This window comes from Oncorhynchus keta, chromosome 17, assembly GCF_023373465.1.
Source record: "Oncorhynchus keta strain PuntledgeMale-10-30-2019 chromosome 17, Oket_V2, whole genome shotgun sequence".
Classification (NCBI taxonomy): domain Eukaryota; kingdom Metazoa; phylum Chordata; class Actinopteri; order Salmoniformes; family Salmonidae; genus Oncorhynchus; species Oncorhynchus keta.
The window spans coordinates 44,917,609-44,938,276 of NC_068437.1; the positions used below are offsets into that span (position 1 = coordinate 44,917,609).

General features: G+C 41.5%; 2 protein-coding genes across 4 annotated transcripts; both read left to right on the forward strand.

Annotated features, from left to right (window-relative positions):
• Nucleotides 1-147: 147 nt before the first annotated feature.
• Nucleotides 148-12,021, forward strand: bmt2 (base methyltransferase of 25S rRNA 2 homolog). 2 transcript variants are annotated; one of them, XM_035789995.2, is made up of 5 exons: nucleotides 148-406; nucleotides 7,587-7,728; nucleotides 8,009-8,140; nucleotides 8,319-8,433; nucleotides 8,647-12,021. In XM_035789995.2, the coding sequence occupies exons 1-5, from the start codon at nucleotides 244-246 to the stop codon at nucleotides 9,277-9,279; spliced, it is 1,185 nt and encodes a 394-aa protein (XP_035645888.1). In that variant the 5' UTR covers nucleotides 148-243; the 3' UTR covers nucleotides 9,280-12,021. The 2 variants fall into 2 exon arrangements, with proteins under 2 accessions (XP_035645888.1, XP_035645889.1); XM_035789996.2 differs by lacking the exon at nucleotides 148-406 and adding an exon at nucleotides 7,087-7,297.
• Nucleotides 12,022-12,120: 99 nt separating this feature from the next.
• tmem168b (transmembrane protein 168b) lies at nucleotides 12,121-20,059 on the forward strand. 2 transcript variants are annotated; one of them, XM_035789994.2, is made up of 6 exons: nucleotides 12,121-12,607; nucleotides 13,438-14,239; nucleotides 14,388-14,693; nucleotides 14,940-15,082; nucleotides 17,380-17,654; nucleotides 17,821-20,059. In XM_035789994.2, the coding sequence occupies exons 2-6, from the start codon at nucleotides 13,457-13,459 to the stop codon at nucleotides 18,366-18,368; spliced, it is 2,055 nt and encodes a 684-aa protein (XP_035645887.1). In that variant the 5' UTR covers nucleotides 12,121-12,607; nucleotides 13,438-13,456; the 3' UTR covers nucleotides 18,369-20,059. The 2 variants fall into 2 exon arrangements, with proteins under 2 accessions (XP_035645887.1, XP_035645886.1); XM_035789993.2 differs by lacking the exon at nucleotides 12,121-12,607 and having other exon boundaries at nucleotides 12,854-14,239.
• Nucleotides 20,060-20,668: the final 609 nt, after the last annotated feature.

A 20,668-nucleotide genomic window follows, 5' to 3' on the forward strand; every position in this document is an offset into this window, starting at 1 on the left:
AATATTTGGTATAATTCAATTTAAACAGCAAACAGCACATGCAACTGTATGCTGACGCTACAAATTCTATAAGAAGGCGTTTCTGTTTTCAGCTCTGTGATTGGTCATACAGTTGTCAACTCCACAGTATATCTTTCCAGGCGAACCAATCAGCGCGCGCGTATTTGGCTAGTGGATCGGGTGCCGACACCGGTAGCTAGCTCGTAGCTAGACGTGAAGGAGGAGCAGAAGTGTCGTCGGACTATGGACCCGGTGAACAATGCTGAGACAGGAGAGACAGAAACCGAACTGGAGCCGTGCTACGTTCTCATTCCGAAAGAAACGCGGTGCAAGAAGAAGGAGCAGGAAAAACTGTCCGGAGTTGTCAAGAACGTCCATAGAAAACTGCGAAGAAAATACAGAGAAGGTACGCTAGCTTTGCCCAATTCAGGAGTACGGCGTCTCTCATCAAACGGGCTATTTAAATTGATCGAAAACAAGGCCCGGATTAGGTAGCTAACGTTATTTCCTATTTTTGGGGCCTTGCACAAACTGCAAGTGACTGGCAACATGTCAGGGTCTCGCTGCTCTACTGTCAAAAAAAAAACATTGTCATGCAATCATGGGACATGTGCCTAACGTTACATTCACTTAATTTAAATACGATTAAACTATAGCTAGATCAAGGCGATCAAGGCCGCCTGTGAACATTTCAATCTGCAGTATGCACTTTAAACTAGGCTGTTTGCAATGTTTGTCCCTCATTAGATTTGGCAGACATGAATTTTAAAAATAATAATAATCGCGTCTCTTATAGCCAGCCATCCAGTGATTTGGTAATGTTGTTCAATTGTAACATACTGGATCACGGGAACTGGCAAAGAGATCAACATGGGTTGTATGGCATTTTGTTTGACGTCATGGGGTATATTCATTAGTCAGACTCTGTTGCAAAATGTTTTATCTATTGTAAAATGTTTAGCAACGGAAACCGGTTACTCCAATCGGAAAACGTTTTGAAACAAAAACGAGTTTCTGTTGGACAAATTCAGGTCCCTCTCCGTTTGGTTCCTATAGTTTATTTTGCAAACGTTTTGCAATGGAATCCAGCTAATGAATACACCCCTGTTCTGAAACTGAAAAGAACAAGACCCTACAAGTAAACTCAAGTTCAGGCGCATCCATTATGTGATGTTATGCCAATAGTATGAGCACATATCATCCAGAGTTGTTGAATTGAGATTCTTGTCTGTTTTGAACAAACATTTTCTAACATGTCCTTCAAAGTGCAGTCGTCGTCCGGGTTTGGCCTGGGTGTGCTGTCATTGTAAATAAGAATTTGTTCTTAACTGACTTGCCTAGTTACATTTTTAAAAAGTGGACTCTGAAAGGTCTGAGGCCTAGTATTGAGACATAATCCTATCTCCTTGTTATTAACTCTAATATGTAGGTCCTTTCATCGAAAACAAAGGTATGCTTTTCACTATTGGACCCTTCACAGATCATTGTTCACAAACCAAACACCATAAAGAGGTCAGAAGAATGGGCATTTCTGGTTCAGTTCACTTTATTGGCCTTTGCAGGAATTTGTCTTCCATTCAGATGTAGGGCAGGCGGTACAGACGTAACCAATGGAGGAATCTGCCAGTAAACGTATTCCTAATGGGGCTGGGAATTGCCAGGAACTGTACGACTTGATATTATCACGATATTTAGGTGCTGATACGATATGTATTGTGATTTTATTGCGATTGGATGTTCCAAAAATATTGCTCACCATCATACAGTGCCTTCAGAAAGTATTCATACTCTTTCACCTTTTTCCACATTTTGTTACAAAAGGCGATTTTAAAATTGATTTGATTGTCCTTTTATTTGTCAATGATCTACACAAAATACTATATCAAAGTGGAAGAAAAATTCTGACATTCTGTATAAAAAAAATCCACCATCTTGATTTGGATAAGTATTCAACCCCCTGAGTCAATGCATGCTAGAATCACCTTTGGCAGCAACTACAGCTGTGTGTCTCTTTCTGGGTAAGTCTCTTAAGAGGTTTCCACACTGGGATTTTTGCATTTGCCCATTTTCAAAATTCTTCAAGTTCTGTCAAATTGGTTGTTGATAATTACTAGACAACCATTTCAGGTCTTGCTGTAGATATAAGTCAAAACTGTAACTTGGCCACACTTGTCCTGCTGAAAGGTGAATTCATCTCCCGGTGTCTGGTGGAAAGCAGACTGAACCAGGTTCTCCTCTAGGATTTTGCCTGTGCTTAGCTCCATTCCGTTAAAAAAAAAAATTATCCTGGAAAAACTCCAGTCCTTAAAACGATTACTATCATAACTATAACATTCAGCCACCACTATGCTTGCAAATATGGAGAGGTACTCTAATGTGTTGTATTAGATTTTCCCCAAACATAACTTTGTATTCAGGACAAAAAAAGTTGCTTTGCCACATTTCTTTGCATTATTACTTTTGTGCCTTGTTGCAAACAGGATGCATGTTTTTGAATATTTTAATCTGTACAGGCTTCCTTTCACTCTTTTTAAAAAATTAGGTTAGTATTGTGGAGTAACTACAATGTTGTTGATCCATCCTCAGTTCTCCTTTCACAGCCATTAAACTGTAACTAATTTAAAGTCACCATTGGCATTGTGGGGAAATCCCTGAGCAATTTCCTTCCTCTCCAGCAACTGAGTTAGGAAGGACACCTGTATTTTTATAGTGTCTGGGTATATTGATACGCCATCCAAAATGTAATAACCACCATGCTAAAAAAGGATATTCAATGTCTGCTTTTTTATTTTTACCAATAGGAGCCCTTTGCGAGGGAATGGAAAACCTCCATGTTTGAATATGTTTGAAATTCACTGCTTGACTGACGGACCATAAAATTACAGTTGAAGTCGGAAGTGTACATACACCTTAGCCAAATACATTTAAACTCAGTTTTTCACTATTCCTGACATTTAATACTAGTAATAAGTCCCTGTTTTATAGGATTACCACTAATTTAAGAATGTGAAATGTCAGAATATTAGTGTAGTTTAAATTTTTTTTTTTTTTTTTTAACATTTATTTCACCATTTCTTTCTTTCTTCACATTCCCAGTAGGTCAGAAGTTTACATACACTCAATTAGTATTTGGTAGCATTGTCTTTAAATTGTTTAACTTGGGTCAAATGTTTTTGGTAGCCTTCCACAAGCTTCCCACAATAAGTTGGGTGAATTTTGGCCCATTCCTCCTGACAGAGCTGGTGTAACTAAGTCAGGTTTGTATGCCTCCTTTGTAGGCCTCCTTGCACGCACATGCCTTTTCAGTTCTACCCACCTATTTTCTATGGGATTGAAGTCAGGGCTTTGTGATGGCCACTCCAATACCTCGACTTTGCTGTTCTTAAGCCATTTTGCCACAACTTTGGAAGTATGCTTGGGGTCATTAACCATTTGGAAGACCCATTTGTGACCAAGCTTTAACTTCCTGACTGATGTCTTGATGTTGCTTGAATATATTCACATAATTTTCCAGCCTCATGATGCCATCTATTTTGTAAAGTGCACCAGTCCCTCCTGCAGCAAAGCACCTTCCAAAACATGATGCTGTCAGCCCTGTGCGTCACGTTTGAGATGGTGTTCTTCGGCTTGCAAGCATCACCCTTTTTCCTCCAAAACATAACGATGGTCATTATGGCCAAACAGTTCTATTTTTGTTTCACCAGACCAGAGGACATTTCTCCAAAAAGTACGGTCTTTGTCCCCAGGTGCAGTTGCAAACCATAGTCTGGCTTTTTCATGGCGGTTTTGGAGCAGTGGCTTCTTCCTTGCTGAGCGGCCTTTCAGGTTATATCGATATAGGACTCGTTTTACTGTGTATATAGATACTTTTGTACCTGTTTCCTCCAGCATCTTCACATTTTTGAAAAACATAATTCCACTTTGACATCATGGGATATTGTGTGTGTGAGCCAGTGACACATACAATCTTAATTTAATCAATTTTAAATTCCAGCTATAACACAACAATGTGGAAAAAGTCGAGGGGTGTGAGCACTTTCTGAAGGCACTGTCTGCTGCAGAGGGACGAGAGAGCATGCAACTAGTTTTAATCAGTCATGGAAATTAAAGTGCTGAAAACAAATTGGCTCTCTATTTAAAGAGTACAAGCTATGAAGGAAACATATTGTTTAATAGGATACTGTTTAATATTGTTTAATAGGTACATACATTATTTTATTTTAAAAATCCTGACATGTAACTTATCGTCCCCTCCCCCATCACTCATTTCTAACAGACTGTTTATCATGAGGCAAGTCTTCTCAACTGCAGATATTTTGGTTGCGTTGCAGCAATGCATGATCCCAAATTAGCTAATCTTACTGAAAGAGTATCCAGTGCCACAGTTTAAGTCTAGATTGTGTGAAGTTATTGCCCTGTGCTCTTATGTTGTGATTATCAAACTGGGCAGCGTCTAGGGCAAAATTCAGTCTGTAGCGCTGAACATTACATTTACATTACATTTAAGTCATTTAGCAGACGCTCTTATCCAGAGCGACTTACAAATTGGTGCATTCACCTTATGACATCCAGTGGAACAGCCACTTTACAATAGTGCATCTAAATCTTTTAGGGGGGTGAGAAGGATTACTTATCCTATCCTAGGTTTTCCTTAAAGAGGTGGGGTTTCAGGTGTCTCCGGAAGGTGGTGATTGACTCCGCTGTCCTGGCGTCGTGAGGGAGTTTGTTCCACCATTGGGGGGCCAGAGCAGCGAACAGTTTTGACTGGGCTGAGCGGGAACTGTACTTCCTCAGTGGTAGGGAGGCGAGCAGGCCAGAGGTGGATGAACGCAGTGCCCTTGTTTGGGTGTAGGGCCTGATCAGAGCCTGGAGGTACTGAGGTGCCGTTCCCCTCACAGCTCCGTAGGCAAGCACCAACGCGATATCAAATGTAAAGGCAATGTTCCCGTGTTAGCAGAGACTGCATTAAAGGTAAACGCTGCATATGTCGGCTCAATCGGAAATGACCTTTTTAAAATTCAATTGCGCTGTAACATCGAACTTCAGAGCTACGGCTTGAATCCAGCCCTATTAGTATTTTTGCTCTACAGCCTGTTTTTTTCAGATGCCGGGCAGCTAAAAAAAAATTGCTGAATGGTATGTATGTGTATACAGTTGAAGTGTATGTAAACTTCTGACTAAGGTCGGAGTCATTTTAAAACTCATTTTTCTACCACTCCACAATTTGTTAAACTATTGTTTTGGCAAGTCTGTTACTTTGTGCATGACAGAAGTCATTTTTCCAACAATTGTTTCAACCGATTATTTCACTTAGAACTATCACAATTCCAGTAGGTCAGAAGTTTACATACACTAAATTGACTGTGCCTTTTAAACAGCTTGGAAAATTCCAGAAAATTATATCATGGCTTTAGAAGCTTCTGATAGGTTAATTGACATAATTTGAGTCCATTGGAGCTGTACCTGTGGACTTATTTCAAGGCCTACCTTCAAACTCCATGCCTCTTTGCTTGACATCATGGGAAAATCAAAAGAACTCAGCCAAGACATCAGAAAGCAATTGTAAACCTCCACAAGTCTAGTTCATCCTTGGGCGCAATTTCCAAACGCCTGAAGGTACCACGTTCATCTGTACAAACAATAGTACGTAAGTATAAACATCATGGAACCACGCAGCCGTCATACCGCTCAGGAAGGTGACTCGTTCTGTCTCCTAGAGATGAATGTACTTTGGTGCGAAAAGTGCAAATCAATCCCAGAACAACAGTAAAGGACCTTGTGAAGATCCTGGAGGAAATGGGTACAAAAGTATCTATATCCACAGTAAAATGAGTCCTATATCGACACAACCTGAAGGCCGCTCAGCAAGGAAGAAGCCACTGCTCCAAACTCGTCATTAATAAACAAAAAGCCAGACTACAGTTTGCAACTGCACATGATGACAAATATTGTACTTTTTGGAGAAATGTCCTCTGGTCTGATGAAACAAAAATAGAACCATTTGGCCATAATGACCATCGTTATGTTTTGGAGGAAAAATGGGGGAGGCTTGCAAGCCGAAGAACACCATCTCAACCGTGACGCACAGGGGTGGCAGCATCATGTTGTGCTTTGCTGCAGGAGGGACTGGTGCATTTCACAAAATAGATGGCATGTCATGAGGGAGGAAAATTACGTGGATATATTGAAGAAACAACTCAAGGCATCAGTCAGGAAGTTAAAGCTTGGTCGCAAATGGGTCTTCCAAATGGACAATGACCGCAAGCATTCTTCCAAAGTTGTGGCAAAATGGCTTAAGGACAACAAAGTCATGGTATTGGAGTGGCCATCACAAAGCCCTTACCTCAATCCTATTGAACATTTGTGGGCAGAACTGAAAAAGCGTGTGCAAGCAAGGAGGCCTATAAACCTGACTGTTACACCAGCTCTGTCAGGAGGAATGGGCAAAAAGATTCACCCAAATTATTGTGGGAAGCTTGTGGAAGGCTACCCGACACCTTTGACCCAAGTTAAACAATGAACAAATGAAATGCAATGCTACCAAATACTGAGTGTATGAACTTCTGACCCACTGGAAATGTGATGAAAGAACTAAAGCTGAAATAAGTCATTCTCTACTATTATTCTGACATGACATTCTTAAAATAAAGTGGTGATCCTAACTGACCTAAAAAGGGGACATTTTACTAGGATTAAATGTCATTGTGAAATGGAGTTGAAATGTAATTGGCTAAGGTGTATGTAAACCTCAGACTTCAACTGGTATGTAGGTATATATTGCAATTACACAAAGTAAAAAAAGTAGCATTCAACAGGTCCTTTTCCACTTCAGCAGAAGGACTGGCTAGCTGATGCTCTTGAAAAGACCCTGTCAGCTGACACCATGATTGGTTAATAAGTAAAGCATGATCTGGTCTGCTTGGCATTGCTACCACAGTAATCATGTTTTGTACTACTGCTGTTTATTCCAGCCCGTCTTGTTGTCGTTTCATTTCTGCAAATCTGATATAGGTTTTTTCCCCATGTGGTCATGGGATTTCTTCCTTATCAGCGTGTTTGCTCACGAAACACACATTCTGCTGTGCGTCTGGGAAGACCAGTTGCAGGAAATTTGTGAAGATCTAGATCTAGGAACAGAAGTGAAGACATCTATTGAAAATCCAGTTTTCAGATATGCCAGACATAATGACGAGTAACTGTTTTGAAAATGTTGAAGCAGCGGTGTTAGCCTGTGATGTTTTCATCTGAAGGGCTGAACGATTGTGATTCCTCTTGAATGAATGGCCACACTTTATAAGTAGGTACATTCATGTTGGCTTATTGTGCACTACGTACGTACTACGGTTGCGCGTTATTTTTAGAAACAAAACTGACAGGACAAACTTTCAATTTCAATTCCTGCCATTTTATAATGAAGAATTTCAATGTGATGATATGGGAAAACAAAGCATCAGTGTTTGGCCCACTTTCATGTAGCCTACAGTGCTTAGTAGTCATACAGTATGTCATACTGTATGGTGTGAGGTGATTTTGGTTGCCTTTGTTAACTATGTTTCAACCTCCTGCTGCCTGTTATCTTTCCACAGTGGGGGATTTTGAGAAAATCTGGCGAGAGCACTGTGAAGATGAACAGACTCTGAGTGAATACGCCCTGGCCATGAGGAACCTGGCTGACAACCACTGGGCCAAGACCTGCGAGGGAGAGGGACGCATCGAGTGGTGTCGCAGGTAAAATAGTCCCCCACAAAAGGATTCCTTGTAAATAACCCTCTGGCTGTGTTGTACTAGCTCAGAACTCCACTGCTCTATGCTTACTCCGATGACTCATCCAGCCCTTTCGATAAACACTGTGGGGTAAATCCTAACTTCTGCTTATTGAATTTTCACTTAGTCATGCATTTATTCCAATGGAAAGTTAGGATTTGCCCCATTTTATTTCTTAGCATATCACTGTTTTAACAGTAAGGCATTAATACGATTGTGTGATGTTTCGGGACTATTTTTCCAGTGTTTGCCAGGAGTATTTTCAGGATGGTGGGATGAAAAGAATGTTGGAGAAGGATGAGAAGAGTGCCAGGCTTGCCATGGCCATGTCGGCCACAGCTCTGAGTGATCAGCCCTATAGCTCCTCTATCCCCAGGTACTGTATTGTGACAGTGTTAAATCAAACATGTCAATTTTTATCTGACTATTTTGTTCTGTTTCAGCATACTCTGTTGTGTGTTCATATTGACACATCTTACCTATATTAGCTACTGCTCTCATGAAGCATTCTTACTCTGTCATACTTAACGCTAACTTAAAGCTTCTGGTTGAAGATCCATCCCCCAGCTTGGTAAAATGCGGCTGCTGGACGTTGGCAGCTGTTTTAACCCCTTCCTGAAGTTTGACGAGTTCCTCACAGTCGGTATTGACATAGTCCCTGCGGTCGAGGTATGTACTATTACTCTCCGTGATCACTCCCTCGGTCCCAGCTAGAAGGTCCTGACTCTTACTGTCTTACTCACTAACTTGCTACCGGGACAGTGATTTAAATAACTAAATGGATTAAGAACAGTGCGTCTTAGATATGGGTCTAAAATGCCACTGAATGATGAGAACAGCTTGTGTTGCTCTAAAGTATCTGTTTCTACCCTTTCCCCTCAGAGTGTATACAAGTGTGACTTCCTCAACCTCCAGCTCCAGCAGCCTCTGCAACTGGCTGGCGACACAGTGGAAGCCTTCCTGAGACAGCTGCGTAGCCCCATCGACTCCCTGCCCGCCCAGCTCTTCCACGTAGTAGTCTTCTCTCTGCTCCTGTCCTACTTCCCCTCGCCTTACCAGCGCTGGATCTGCTGCAAGAAGGCCCACGAGCTGCTGGAACTGCATGGCCTGCTGCTCATCATCACCCCAGACTCCTCCCACCAGAACCGCCACACCCTCATGATGCGCAGCTGGCGCGTGGCGGTGGAGTCGCTTGGCTTCAGGCGCTGCAAGTACATCAAGTTCTCCCACATGCACCTCATCGCCTTCCGCAAGGTGTCCCTGGCCACCACCAGCGACCTGGTCAGCCGTAACTACCCTGAGATGCTCTACATTCCTCAGGACTTCCAATCCCCCGAGGAGGAGGACTACACCGACGTGCCAGTTCAGGTGCGCTCTGACATCGAGGACGACCAGCTGGCGTGGGGCTTCATGGAGCTGCCCGACACGCCATATGACTCGGATAGCGGAGAGAGCCAGAGCAGCTCTGTGCCCTTCCTACACGAGCTGGAGGACCCCATTCTACTGCAGAGCTGAGCTAGACCAGCTAAAACCCTACTAGCTACTCTCTTCTCTTTTACCAGTTCCAATTCGATCCCTACCACTCCTCTTGGCCATAACCCTTCAATGTTTGCAGATCTGTAATGTGGAAGCAATATGGGTGACTCTTTAACGCCACACTACTTATACCTATCCAGAGCCTTCAGACATGCAACATCGAGTGGTTAGGCCCAAGGGGGGAGGGATACAGTCTGTCTGTACACAACTGCTGCGCTACCAAATGAACCTGCTGCATTCTTCTCACACTCCTCCTCTTCCTTAACTAAACAATGCAGTTTGCACAGAGTGAAAGAAAAAGATGTTTACAGAAGTCAGTTAATTTTTTTCAATATCTTTGATGGTTAGTCACTCAACACAATACACACGTCAGTAAATAAGGTAGTTTTTAAAAATAAAAACTTGGTCGTTGAATACCCTCAGGGTAGACTGAGATTAAGTCTGCCCTTGGATTTAAAAAAACATCTTTGATCTCACTCTACTAACAGAAGAAAAGCAATCTTTACTCCTTCAAAGGCTTTTTCTTAGTAGTTAGACAGTGAATGTGCTTCAGTGCCAGCAAGCCGCTGACTTTAAATCCCTCTTAAATGGATTGATACCACAGAGGTTTGTCAAGTTTGGTTGGAGTGGAGCGATTGAGATGTTAGTCAGGTGAGGCTAGAATTTCTCTAATTCTTGGTGTGCATTTACATTTTCTAAAAAAAGAAAAAGAAGAGAAATACATTGTACTCTCAGCCAAAAGTGTGTGAAAATGGCGTTTTAATTCAGCATTTTGTTTGGCTGATTTCATGACTCTTACAATAGATTTGTAGCATTTTCAGAACTTTAAGATAGGTGTACGTAACTACTTTTACTAATGTGAAACTGTTAACTGTGTTTTTCTCATTGTGTAACATGGTACGAGTTGTGAAATAGTCATTGCTCTCTTTTCTGTGCTGGTGTGAAGAAACTGGTTTTAATCCATGTTAATTTACCTTCAGTGTTGTAACCCAGAAGATTTAGCATTTTATCATTACATCCTTGTTTGTAATCACTTTTCTGTAACAATACTTAGGCTACATTATCAGATCAATAATATGTCTGTATTTATGTATTTGCTTCTTTATAGGTAGCTGGTAGCTTCTCTTTGGGGACTGGTAACATATTCCAAAAAAGACTGCCTACACTCTGTCGACGTGTCTTTGAGCAAGGCACTTAACCCTAATTTACTCCAGGGGCACCGTACTATTATGGCTTACCCTTTTAAAACAACACGTTTCCCTGCACCTATCCGGTGTATGTAGCGATAAAACATCTTATGTTCACTGATGTGAAACAGGTCGACCAAGAGACTAAAGCTCTAGCTGTCAGTTGCTGTTCATCTCTCTTCCTTTACTCTACGTCGTATCTGAGGACAGCAACATTTGCCTTAAGCATTTTTAAATTTTTGTCATTACAGTAGTAGTAAGTTCATACATTTTAATACTTTTTTCATACTGGTCCCCCGTGGGAATCAAACCCATAACCCTGGCGCTACAAGTGCCACTCTCTACCATGTAATCCTACATGGGACTAGCATTCGTCATTTCTGAATTAAAAATATTATTTGTTTTTATGATTTTGTATTTTTTCATTCATGGGTTGCTAGTATAGGTGTATCAACAAATACTGAGTCATTCATTGCATCAGGAAGTACATTTTGACTATCACTTTACACATGAAAGTACTAAATGTGTACTCTGCTTAAGTTTGAACTCCAAACAATTTAAAATGATCTTGTTATGAGCGCTCAAGCAATTCCAAATGATTCACCTCAATGAGGTTTTGCACTAATACCCTGCTGTCTCATCATTGGTCATGCAACTTCTGATCCCATCAAAGTGCATTTTAGCAATAGCCAGGTGTATCCTGAAAGTACTGTATCTTATGGGAAATGGTATTTATGTTCGCCTTAGTGTGGATGTGTTTGTAATGTACTTGTTTGTGGCACTTTACTTCATAAATAGTAGATGAATCTCTCAGCTGCCATGAGTCATGTGATTCCTGTCATGGGGGATTTAGGATTAGGTCTCCCAAATGGCATCCTATTCTTTATGGGCCTTGCTCAAAACTAGTGCACTATATGGGGAATAGGGTGCCATTTGGGATGCTGCACAAACAACCATAGTCTTATTAGTATAAACAGTATGATGTACGTCAGGATACCTGTAATCCTAAAGGTGCCTTCTTACTTATCCCCAGTAATGTTTTTGCAATCCTGATTCTCATGCCATACTGTGTTGGAAAACTCACACTTCACTTGGCGGCATACAACGGGCTTCTTTTGCCAAATGTTTGTCATGTGCAACTGCCCAAATGATCTACCTACTACCATCTACCACTGCAAAGTATCATTGGCTCAATTTTTTTACCCTAAGAACAATATATTTTGTTTAAATTTGTCATTTTTCATTAATAATTACTTTGCGTTCAACATGCTCTAAATCTGTTAACTTTCTGGTCAGTTCATGTTTGGTGTACTTTAAACTATTTCTCTTTAACAGAAAATACAAAATACATTTCTCATTGTAGTTCATTTTCTTGAGCGTTGTCAATTGTACCAGTTAGCATTTAGGGATACATCTCATCTGTCTTCCAAGAGTTTAAGTCCATTACTTGCATGAATAGCTTCATTTTCAGTATTAAGGAATTCGACAGTGTGCATTTTTTTTCTTCTCTCTTTTATAAATGAATGGAAATGCAGTGTTCATGTGTGATTATTGTGTCCTCTTCCATTCACTGTTTCCCTATAGGACTGAAGTAAACTAATTGAGTCATGGTATTGATGAGCTAGTAGATTGTAACGGGCTAATGTAATGCTTTCATTAGCCACTACAGGATAGGTACTGTTTGGCGTAGCAGACTTTTCGACCAACCTTAATTTGGCGATACCATCTTCGTTCTCGATTCGGCCAAACATGTGCTTCTAAAATGTCCAGTTTCAGGTGGTTCGTTTCAATTTAGAAAACCCTCTGTTATTAAAATGTTTTTGCTTCATGAAGTAATCCAATGATGGGTACGCTACGATTGTTTCTATTTCCAATCTTCTCTCATTGATCGAGACCAGTGAGTGAGTGTCATGACGAGCGGCAGTTTCGGGTGTACTCAACTGTCTCAATCAATGAGAGAAGATATGAAGTCGACAAGATAGTGCATTGTTGGATTATAACATTTGTATTTATTTTAATAATGGTACATTTTCTAAATTCAAGGGAACCACCTGCAACTGGACACCAACATTCTAGAAGATACATGTTTGGGTGACTCTAAAGAAGATAGTATAGCCAAGGTTGGTCTCAAACTCTGCAACGCCAAACTACCTGTCTTGTAACGGCTAATTGAGCATCACATTAGCCCGTTACAATCTGCTTACTAGGTGTTGATCATGTTAGTTAGGGCATAAGTATATCAATGTGTAGTATATTTTGACCTATATTGATAAAGTATTTGTAATATTCAGTGGAAGAGCCTCATTTACAGTACGTCTAGATTGATTGATTAGTCATCACACTTTATGAATTTCCAAACTTCGACTTTCCGCCACTCTGTTTGTACTACTGACTTGCCGTAGTGACGTAGAGAGGACGTTCTAGTTTGATGGCGGCAGTCATTTGACCGAAAAGTTTTCGAAGTGGAAAATAAGTATTTTTGTCTCCTGCTTCTTCAAGTGAAATAAGTTAATTTGGGCTAGCTAGGTTTGTATGAGACGTATCTATTTACATACGAAAGAAGAGACAGCAAACGGACCATGTAATCAAGCGTACCATCTGCCAGTCGTACAACTGCAAGCTAGCTACCGGCAAATCATGTAGCTAGCTAACTAGCAAAAACCATGTAGCTATCTAACTACCAAAAACTAGCTAACTAGCTAGTAACTTCTAGCTAACGGTAGCTAGCTTAGACGACCTATCACTAGCTCAACGTTTGCTGCTCTTTTAGTTCAAGGTGGCTAGCTAGTGAGTGAAAAATTTTTCGCCATGGTCTTGCAATCTAGCTAGCTAAATTTGCTTCATGGAAAGGTTTTAATTGCCTCAACTCTTAACTAATAACGTTACCAGCTGTAACAAACTGTTAACTGCTCTTCCATATCAAAATGTTTCGCTTACGGTACTGTGTCAGTCACTGTCTGCATGCAGCGATGACCAGACTGGAGGAGGTCAACGGAGAGGTCAACATGTGGTCCTCTGTCAGATGTCTGGGCTACCTGTCTGGTCTGAACCTGTTGGTGGCACTCTGCCTGGGGCTCTATGTGCGATGGGAGAAGACTGAGGAACCCATGATCCTCATCATATTTGTTCTGGCCCTGTTTGTCCTCGGTATAGCAAGCATACTGTACTATTACTTCAGCATGGAAAAAGTCAGCCTGAGCCTCCTCCACCTGTGGTTTGGCTTCCTGCTTGGCCTCCTGTGTTTCCTCAACAACCCCACTCTGGAGAGCAACATCAAAGAGCAAGCTACCAACTACCTCCTGCTGGCCAGTGTTGTCTTGAGGACGCTGTGGGCTCTGCTGGAGAGGATGTGTGGCTGCACCAGGTACCGCCCTGCCTTCCTCACCTCAGCAGAGGCCCTGGAGCTGGCAGGCTTTGCCATCGCCAGTACTGTCTTATTCATCCAGAAGTCCATGAGTGTAGTGGTGCTGGTGGTGGCCCTGGCTACTCTGATGGTGGCCCTGCGCATGAAGGCTCTCCTGGCCCTGCCCAACTTGGTCTGCTTCTCCATCATCACTGCGGTGCTGTTCTTCAAGGCTCTGGGCATCACCACCAACCCCTTCGCCCTGGCATGTTTCTTCAGCCAGCTGATCTGCGACCCCTTGCTGGACGTGTACTTCAGTGGGCTGTCGGTGACCGAGCGCTGGCTGCCCTACCTTGCCTGGAGGGGGCTGTGGCGCAGGTTGTCCCTCCTGCCTTTGCTGCTGGCGGAGGTGATTTGAATTCATTTTATTTGACACATTTAAAATGCATATAGATTTTCCCCAGCCATGTGAGTACAATGATGCACACGAAAAATAATTGAGGATAAAAACACATAGTCAACAGGAGACTTACTTGCATTGTGGTCCTTGTTCCCAGGTGGGCTTCTGGATCCTGGCAGCCCTGAAGCTGGTGGACCTGGACCGGTGGTACCTGATGATCCCGGGCTTCGTGCTGAGTGGGGTGTTCTGGGCCATCTGTCACGTGGTGTTCATCATCACTCTGTGGGGCTTCCACACCAAGCTTAGTGACTGCCAGAGGGTGTGTCTGGCCCAGGGAGCCGGGAGCAGCTGCATAGACAAGGTTATGGCCTCTAAAGGAGTCAGACACTTCTGTCTCATCTCTGAACGCCTGGTGCTCTTCAGTCTGGTGTCCACTGTCATCTTGGCTGCTTTATCATGGCAGGTATGTCTCCAGTCATTGATATAGCACTGTTATTCAGTCCAGACCAGCAATGTTATACATTAATGGCTCATATAACTTAGTCTGTTTTATTGATAAGCTATGTTAACTGGCGTAAAATAAATTGAGATTGGACACTTTCCCATAGTTTTTGAGGTCATTGATATTCAGAGCCATCTTCTCAACCTCATAGTCCTCCTTATTTGGTTAGTGTGTGAATGTGACCCATTGTGTCTGTCTGCGTCTCAGTCCTCCAGCAGTGTCTTTATGAGTATGCTCCTGCTGGTCCTGGCTCTGGAGTCTCTGTTCCACGGCCTCTTCTATGAGCTGGGGAACTGCCTAGGCGGCACATGTGTGGGCTATGCAGTGGTCATCCCCACCAACTATTGCAGGTAGGAATGTATGGATAGTGGACACCCAAATATATACAGTGCCTTCAGAAAGTATTCACACCCCTTGACCTTTTCCACATTTTCATGTTACAGCCTGACTTTAAAATGGATTAAATTGAGATTTTATGTCACTGGCCTGTACACAATACCGTCATAATGTCAAAGTTTTATTTGAAATATTTACATATTAATTACAAACGAAAAGCTGAAATGTCTTGAGTCAATAAGTATTCAACCCCTTTGTTATGACAAGCCTTAAGCCCAGGAGTTAAACATTTGTTAACAAATCACATAATAAATTGCATGGACTTACTCTGTGTGCAATAATAGTATTTAACATTACTTTTGAATTGACTACCCAATATATGTACCCAACACATAATTGTAAGGTCCCTCTGTCGAGCAGTGAATTTCAACCACAAAGACCAGGGAGGTTTTCCAATGCCTTGCAAAGAAGGACACCTATTGGTAGATGGGTAAAAGAAAAAGCAGACATTGAATATCCTTTTGAGCATGGTGAAGTAATTAATTGGTGTATCAATACACCCAGTCACTACGAAGATACATGTGTCTTTCCTAACTCAGCTTACAGTTACAGAGTTTAATGGCTCTGATAGGAGAACTGAGGATGGATCAACAACATTGTAGTTACTCCACAATACTAACCTATATGACAGAGTGAAAAGAAGGAAGCCAGTACAGAATTAAAAATATTCCAAAACATGCATCCTGTTTGCAACAAAGCACTAAAGTAATACTGCAAGAAATGTGGCAAATAAATTAACTTTATGTTCTGAATACAAAGTGTTATGTTTGGGGCAAATCCAATACAACATGTTACTGAGTACCACTCAATATTTTCAAGCATAGTAGTGGCTGCATCATGTTTTGGGATATATTCCCTCTAAACTGTGCGTGTGCGCAGCCGCACACTTCCTCCAGGATTAAGTCTGCAAATTTGTTGTAGGCAGAGGCAGAGAATTCTTCTATCGTCAGGTGTAGCCCACAAGCGGTCTTTTAATCAGCGAGTGAATGCGCTATTCACGTCAGATCAGAGTGCAGAGCTGCGCATGTGCACATTTGTTGATATTCTTTGCTAGGTGTGAGTTATTAGCCCAGTTATAGATAAGTATAGGTCAGCAATGGGGAGTTACTGTTTCCTACAAGAGCACAAAATGGGTAGGCTACATTTCAAGCTGTTGTTGTAAAGCCAGTCAGGTGAGAGAAAAAAAAAGCTTATGTTTTAATTCAAGGGCAGTGTTGTATTTTGAGACAGGCCTGATTATGCAAATAGGTAGAGGGGTAGACTACATGTTCTAATTCTCTGTATGGTAATAATAATTCATTATATTTTGTAAAGTGGTTTCTTGCATCTCACAATACAATGCAATTTACAGTCACCTATTTGGCCCATGGTGTTACAGATCTAGTAAAATATAATTTATTCATATCAAGCCCATCATAATCTAAAAATGTTTTCTAAAAGTCTCATGCAATGTAGGCCTGCATTGAACACCACATATTAGAGGGCACATTGGTTATGGGTATGCTTGTAATCATTAAGGACTGGGGAGTTTTTCAGGATAAAAAATAAACGTAATAGAGCTAAGCACAGGCAAAATTCTAGAGGAAAACCTGGCTCAGTCTGCTTTCCAATGAGACACGGAGAGACCAATTCACCTTTCAGCAAGACAATAACCTAAAACACAAGGCCAAATATACGCTGGAGATGCTTTACAAAGACGACATCAAATGTTCCCGAGTGACCTAGTTACAGTTTTGACTTAAATCGTATTGAAAATGGCTTTCTAGCAATGATCAACAGCCAACTTGACAGAGCTTGGAAGAATTTAAAAAATAATAATGTAGAATCCAGGTGTGCAAAGCTCTTAGAGACTTACCCAGAAAAACTCACAGCTGTAATCACTGCCAAAGGTGATTCTAACATGTATTGACTCAAGTGTGTCAATACTTATATAAATGAGATACTAAATACTATTGTATTTAATTGTCAATACTTTTTTTTCCCCAAAAATCTTTAAAAACATTTTTTTTCACTTTGTCATGGGGTATTGTGTGTAGATGGGTAAGGGGAAAATAATATTTAATCCATTTTGAATTCAGGCTGTAACACAACAAAATGTGTAACAAGTCAAGGGGTATGAATACTTTCTGAAGGCACTGTAGAGTACAAACTATACTATACTTACTCAACACATGGGCACATACTTTTGTACAGTCTTTAATATAACTTACCCTTACTGCAATCATCCTCACTCCTCCTCTCTCCCTTGCAGTCCTGATGGGCAGCCCACTCTGTTACCTCCGGACCAGGTACATATGTTGAACATGCATTCCACGGGCATGTTGAACAGTATACAGAATTTCTTCTCTCACCACATGATCGAGACGTTCGGCTGCGACTACTCCACCAGCGGGGTGACTCTGGAAGCCCTACAGGTGAAGCTCAAAGCCTTCATGGAGCTCTGCACAGCCGATGGGCCTCGCCACGACACCTATGTGGTGTTCTACAGTGGGCATACCCACCGCAGCGGGGAGTGGGCACTAGCAGGTACCAATCACTTAGAAGTTTTGTCATTCTGTGAAGCTCAGTTACTTTAACTCACTCTCTGTAGCACATTATTTTATGGTACTGAAACCACAAAATAAAGTACTGTCCACCACAGCATTCCACTGCTCTCTCTCTAACTCTGCCCTGTGCTGTGGTTGTCTGTCAGGAGGGGGCACCCTTCAACTGGACAAGATCCTGGAATGGTGGAGGGAAAAGAACAATGACTCCTGCTCCCGCCTCATCCTGGTCTTGGACAGTGAGAACTCCCTACCCTGGGTGAAGGAGGTAAGGAAGGTGGGGGGGCTTTATGTGGCAGTGCAGGGGGCCCAGCTAGCCCGAGCCACGGATATTGAGCTCCAGGACACCCCCCAGCTTGGGGACTTCACCTCTCAGTGGGTGGAGTACAACTGCAATGCAGACAGCACTGTCCAGTGGTCAGAGAGGGGAAGGACTGTCACCGCTGCCTACGGCATCTCTAAGCACTGGAGTGATTACACACTGCACCTGCCCACAGAAAGTGATGTCACTCAACACTGGAGGATGTACTTCCCCAGGATGACCTACCCCGTGGTCCAGTTAGCGCTCTGGTGTGGGGGGCTGAACGTGCTTTGGCTATGCAGTGTCTGCCTACGGTGCCTCAAAAGGGTCAAACTCAACTGGTTTCCCCCAGCCATACTAGACACTGGCCAAGGATTCAAGTTGGTCAAATCTTAGAAATTCACCTCTGTAAGAATCATACTGTCTAAGGCTTCTTCACTTTGTATTTACATGTTTTTCACCGTACAGAAATGTTTTCTAAATCAGTTTTTGTAATTGATTGATTGGTTGCGTGATATTGATCGCTGAGTTTTTAGGATCCTCAGTGAAGGCAGCTGTTGATTGTGACATCTTAAAAGGATACTTCGGGAGTTTGGCAATGAGGCTCTTTATCCACTTCCCCAGAGTCAGATGAACTAGTAGATATCATGTCTCTGTGTCAAGTATGAAGGAAGTTAGAGGTCAGTGGCATTAGCACAATGAGTGGATGTCTATGGGTATCTGCTAGCATGCTGAAATCCCAAGGTTTCCCTTTAATGACTAACTAGACAGTTACAGATAGTGTGTGTGAGCTATATGTTTTACTTATGTGTGCTGAAGTACTAAGTTACTGATATGAGGTTCCTGATTTTGATGTACTATGGTATTTTGATGTAGTACTTTATATGTACTACATATTTCTTTCCCAAATTATTGTTTGGCTATTCCTTAAGTCATTCTATAGATTCATTAGTGGTGGTTATTTGATTAGAGTTTTGTTTGAAATCATTTAATTTCTAGTCTTTTGGTGGGTTTATTGGGGTAGTTGTACCGTTCTCTGAACTCCAGTTGTACCGGCTTATTCCCACCTTTAAAAAAACAACTTTTCTCTTAATTCAATCTCTCTAAAAAATTCTAATTGAAATGTATACCTCTTTTTCCCTGTTTATCACAATTTCAGGCTGAGAAGCCCTGCTGCTGTAGTGAAGTAGTATCATATTGTCACACTCCCAGATTGGATTTTCAAACAACAAAAAGTTGCAGTGGTTACACTGATTGCACCATTCATCTATTATGACCAATGCATGTCCCCATCCAGCTTTGTAAATCTGATATTTTTCACATGGCCTTTTGTCCCTGTTCAAAAAAGTATATCAGGTTACTAAGATATTGTATTACGATAATAGTTATTTCATTTATTTTCAAGAGTGGAATGTAGATTTATAATTCCATACTTTCATATTTGATTGCTATCCATGCGTTTCCATACATCTAGGCCTATTTGTATATTCAGCTTTTAATTAACTACTTTATGTCAAAGCTTTGAAAAGTATTGAAAGGTTGCTGGATCGAATCCCAGAGCTGACAAGGTAAAAATCTGTCGTTCTGCCACTGAGCAAGGCAGTTAACCCACTGTTACCCGGGCGCCGAAGACGTGGATGTCGATTAAGGCAGCACTCCAAACCTCTCGGATTGAGAGGGGTTGGGTTAAATGCGGAAGAAACATTTCAGTTGAATGCATTCAGTTGTACAACTGACTAGGTATCCCCCTTTCCCCATCACTGCTGTTTCACATCTGCTATTCATTTATTTTGTATGAATAACTTTGTTTGTACTGCTTTTGGGACGTCTGGTATCTACCATAATTACCTCAGGGAGTCTGAGGGTTGTTACTGTACCTATACTGATTGCACTACCTGGAGGAATATGGACCCAATGTAGGATGTGATCTTGCATTTATGCGTGATTGTATTCTGGGTTTATCATATACAGTGATTTAGATATGCAAGCTTAGCCTAATCAACTGTGTGAATGGAAATGTTTTAATCTTAAGCATTGACAGAATTCTCAACTATGCAATAAAAATGGAGATTTGTGTTTTTAATTGATATATGGACAAATTATGCGCTCTGCTGGTGTGCCTGTCTATTCCAATTAGCTGTAATCTCTTCATAAGGTCATTAAGTGTAAATTAGTCTAATGCTGCCAACCACCTCCTTTCAGGCTATCAAAGAACATTAGGCTAGATATTGACGGAGTTTACAGATTTGGAACAAACTTAATGTTAATGCAGTGTTTTTCAAATCAGGACCCCCTAGTCCTGGGGCCTCACATACAGTGTCTTGCAAAAGTGTTCATCCCCTTGGTGTTTTTCCTATTTTCTTGCATTACAACCTGTAGTTTAAATTTATATTATTTGGATTTCATGTAATGGACATACACAAAATAGTCCAAATTGGTGAAGTGAAAAAAATAACTTGTTTAAAAATAAATAAAAAAAAGGAGTGGTGCACGCATATGTATTCACCCCCTTTGCTGGGAAGCCCCTAAATAAGATCCGGTGCAACCAATTACCTTCAGAAGTCACAATTAGTTAAAGTCCACCTGTGTGCAATCAAATTGTCACCTAATCTGTTACATGATCTCAGTATATACAGTTGTGGCCAAAAGTTGAGAATGACGCAAAAATTATTTTTAGCCTGCTGCCTCAGTTTCTT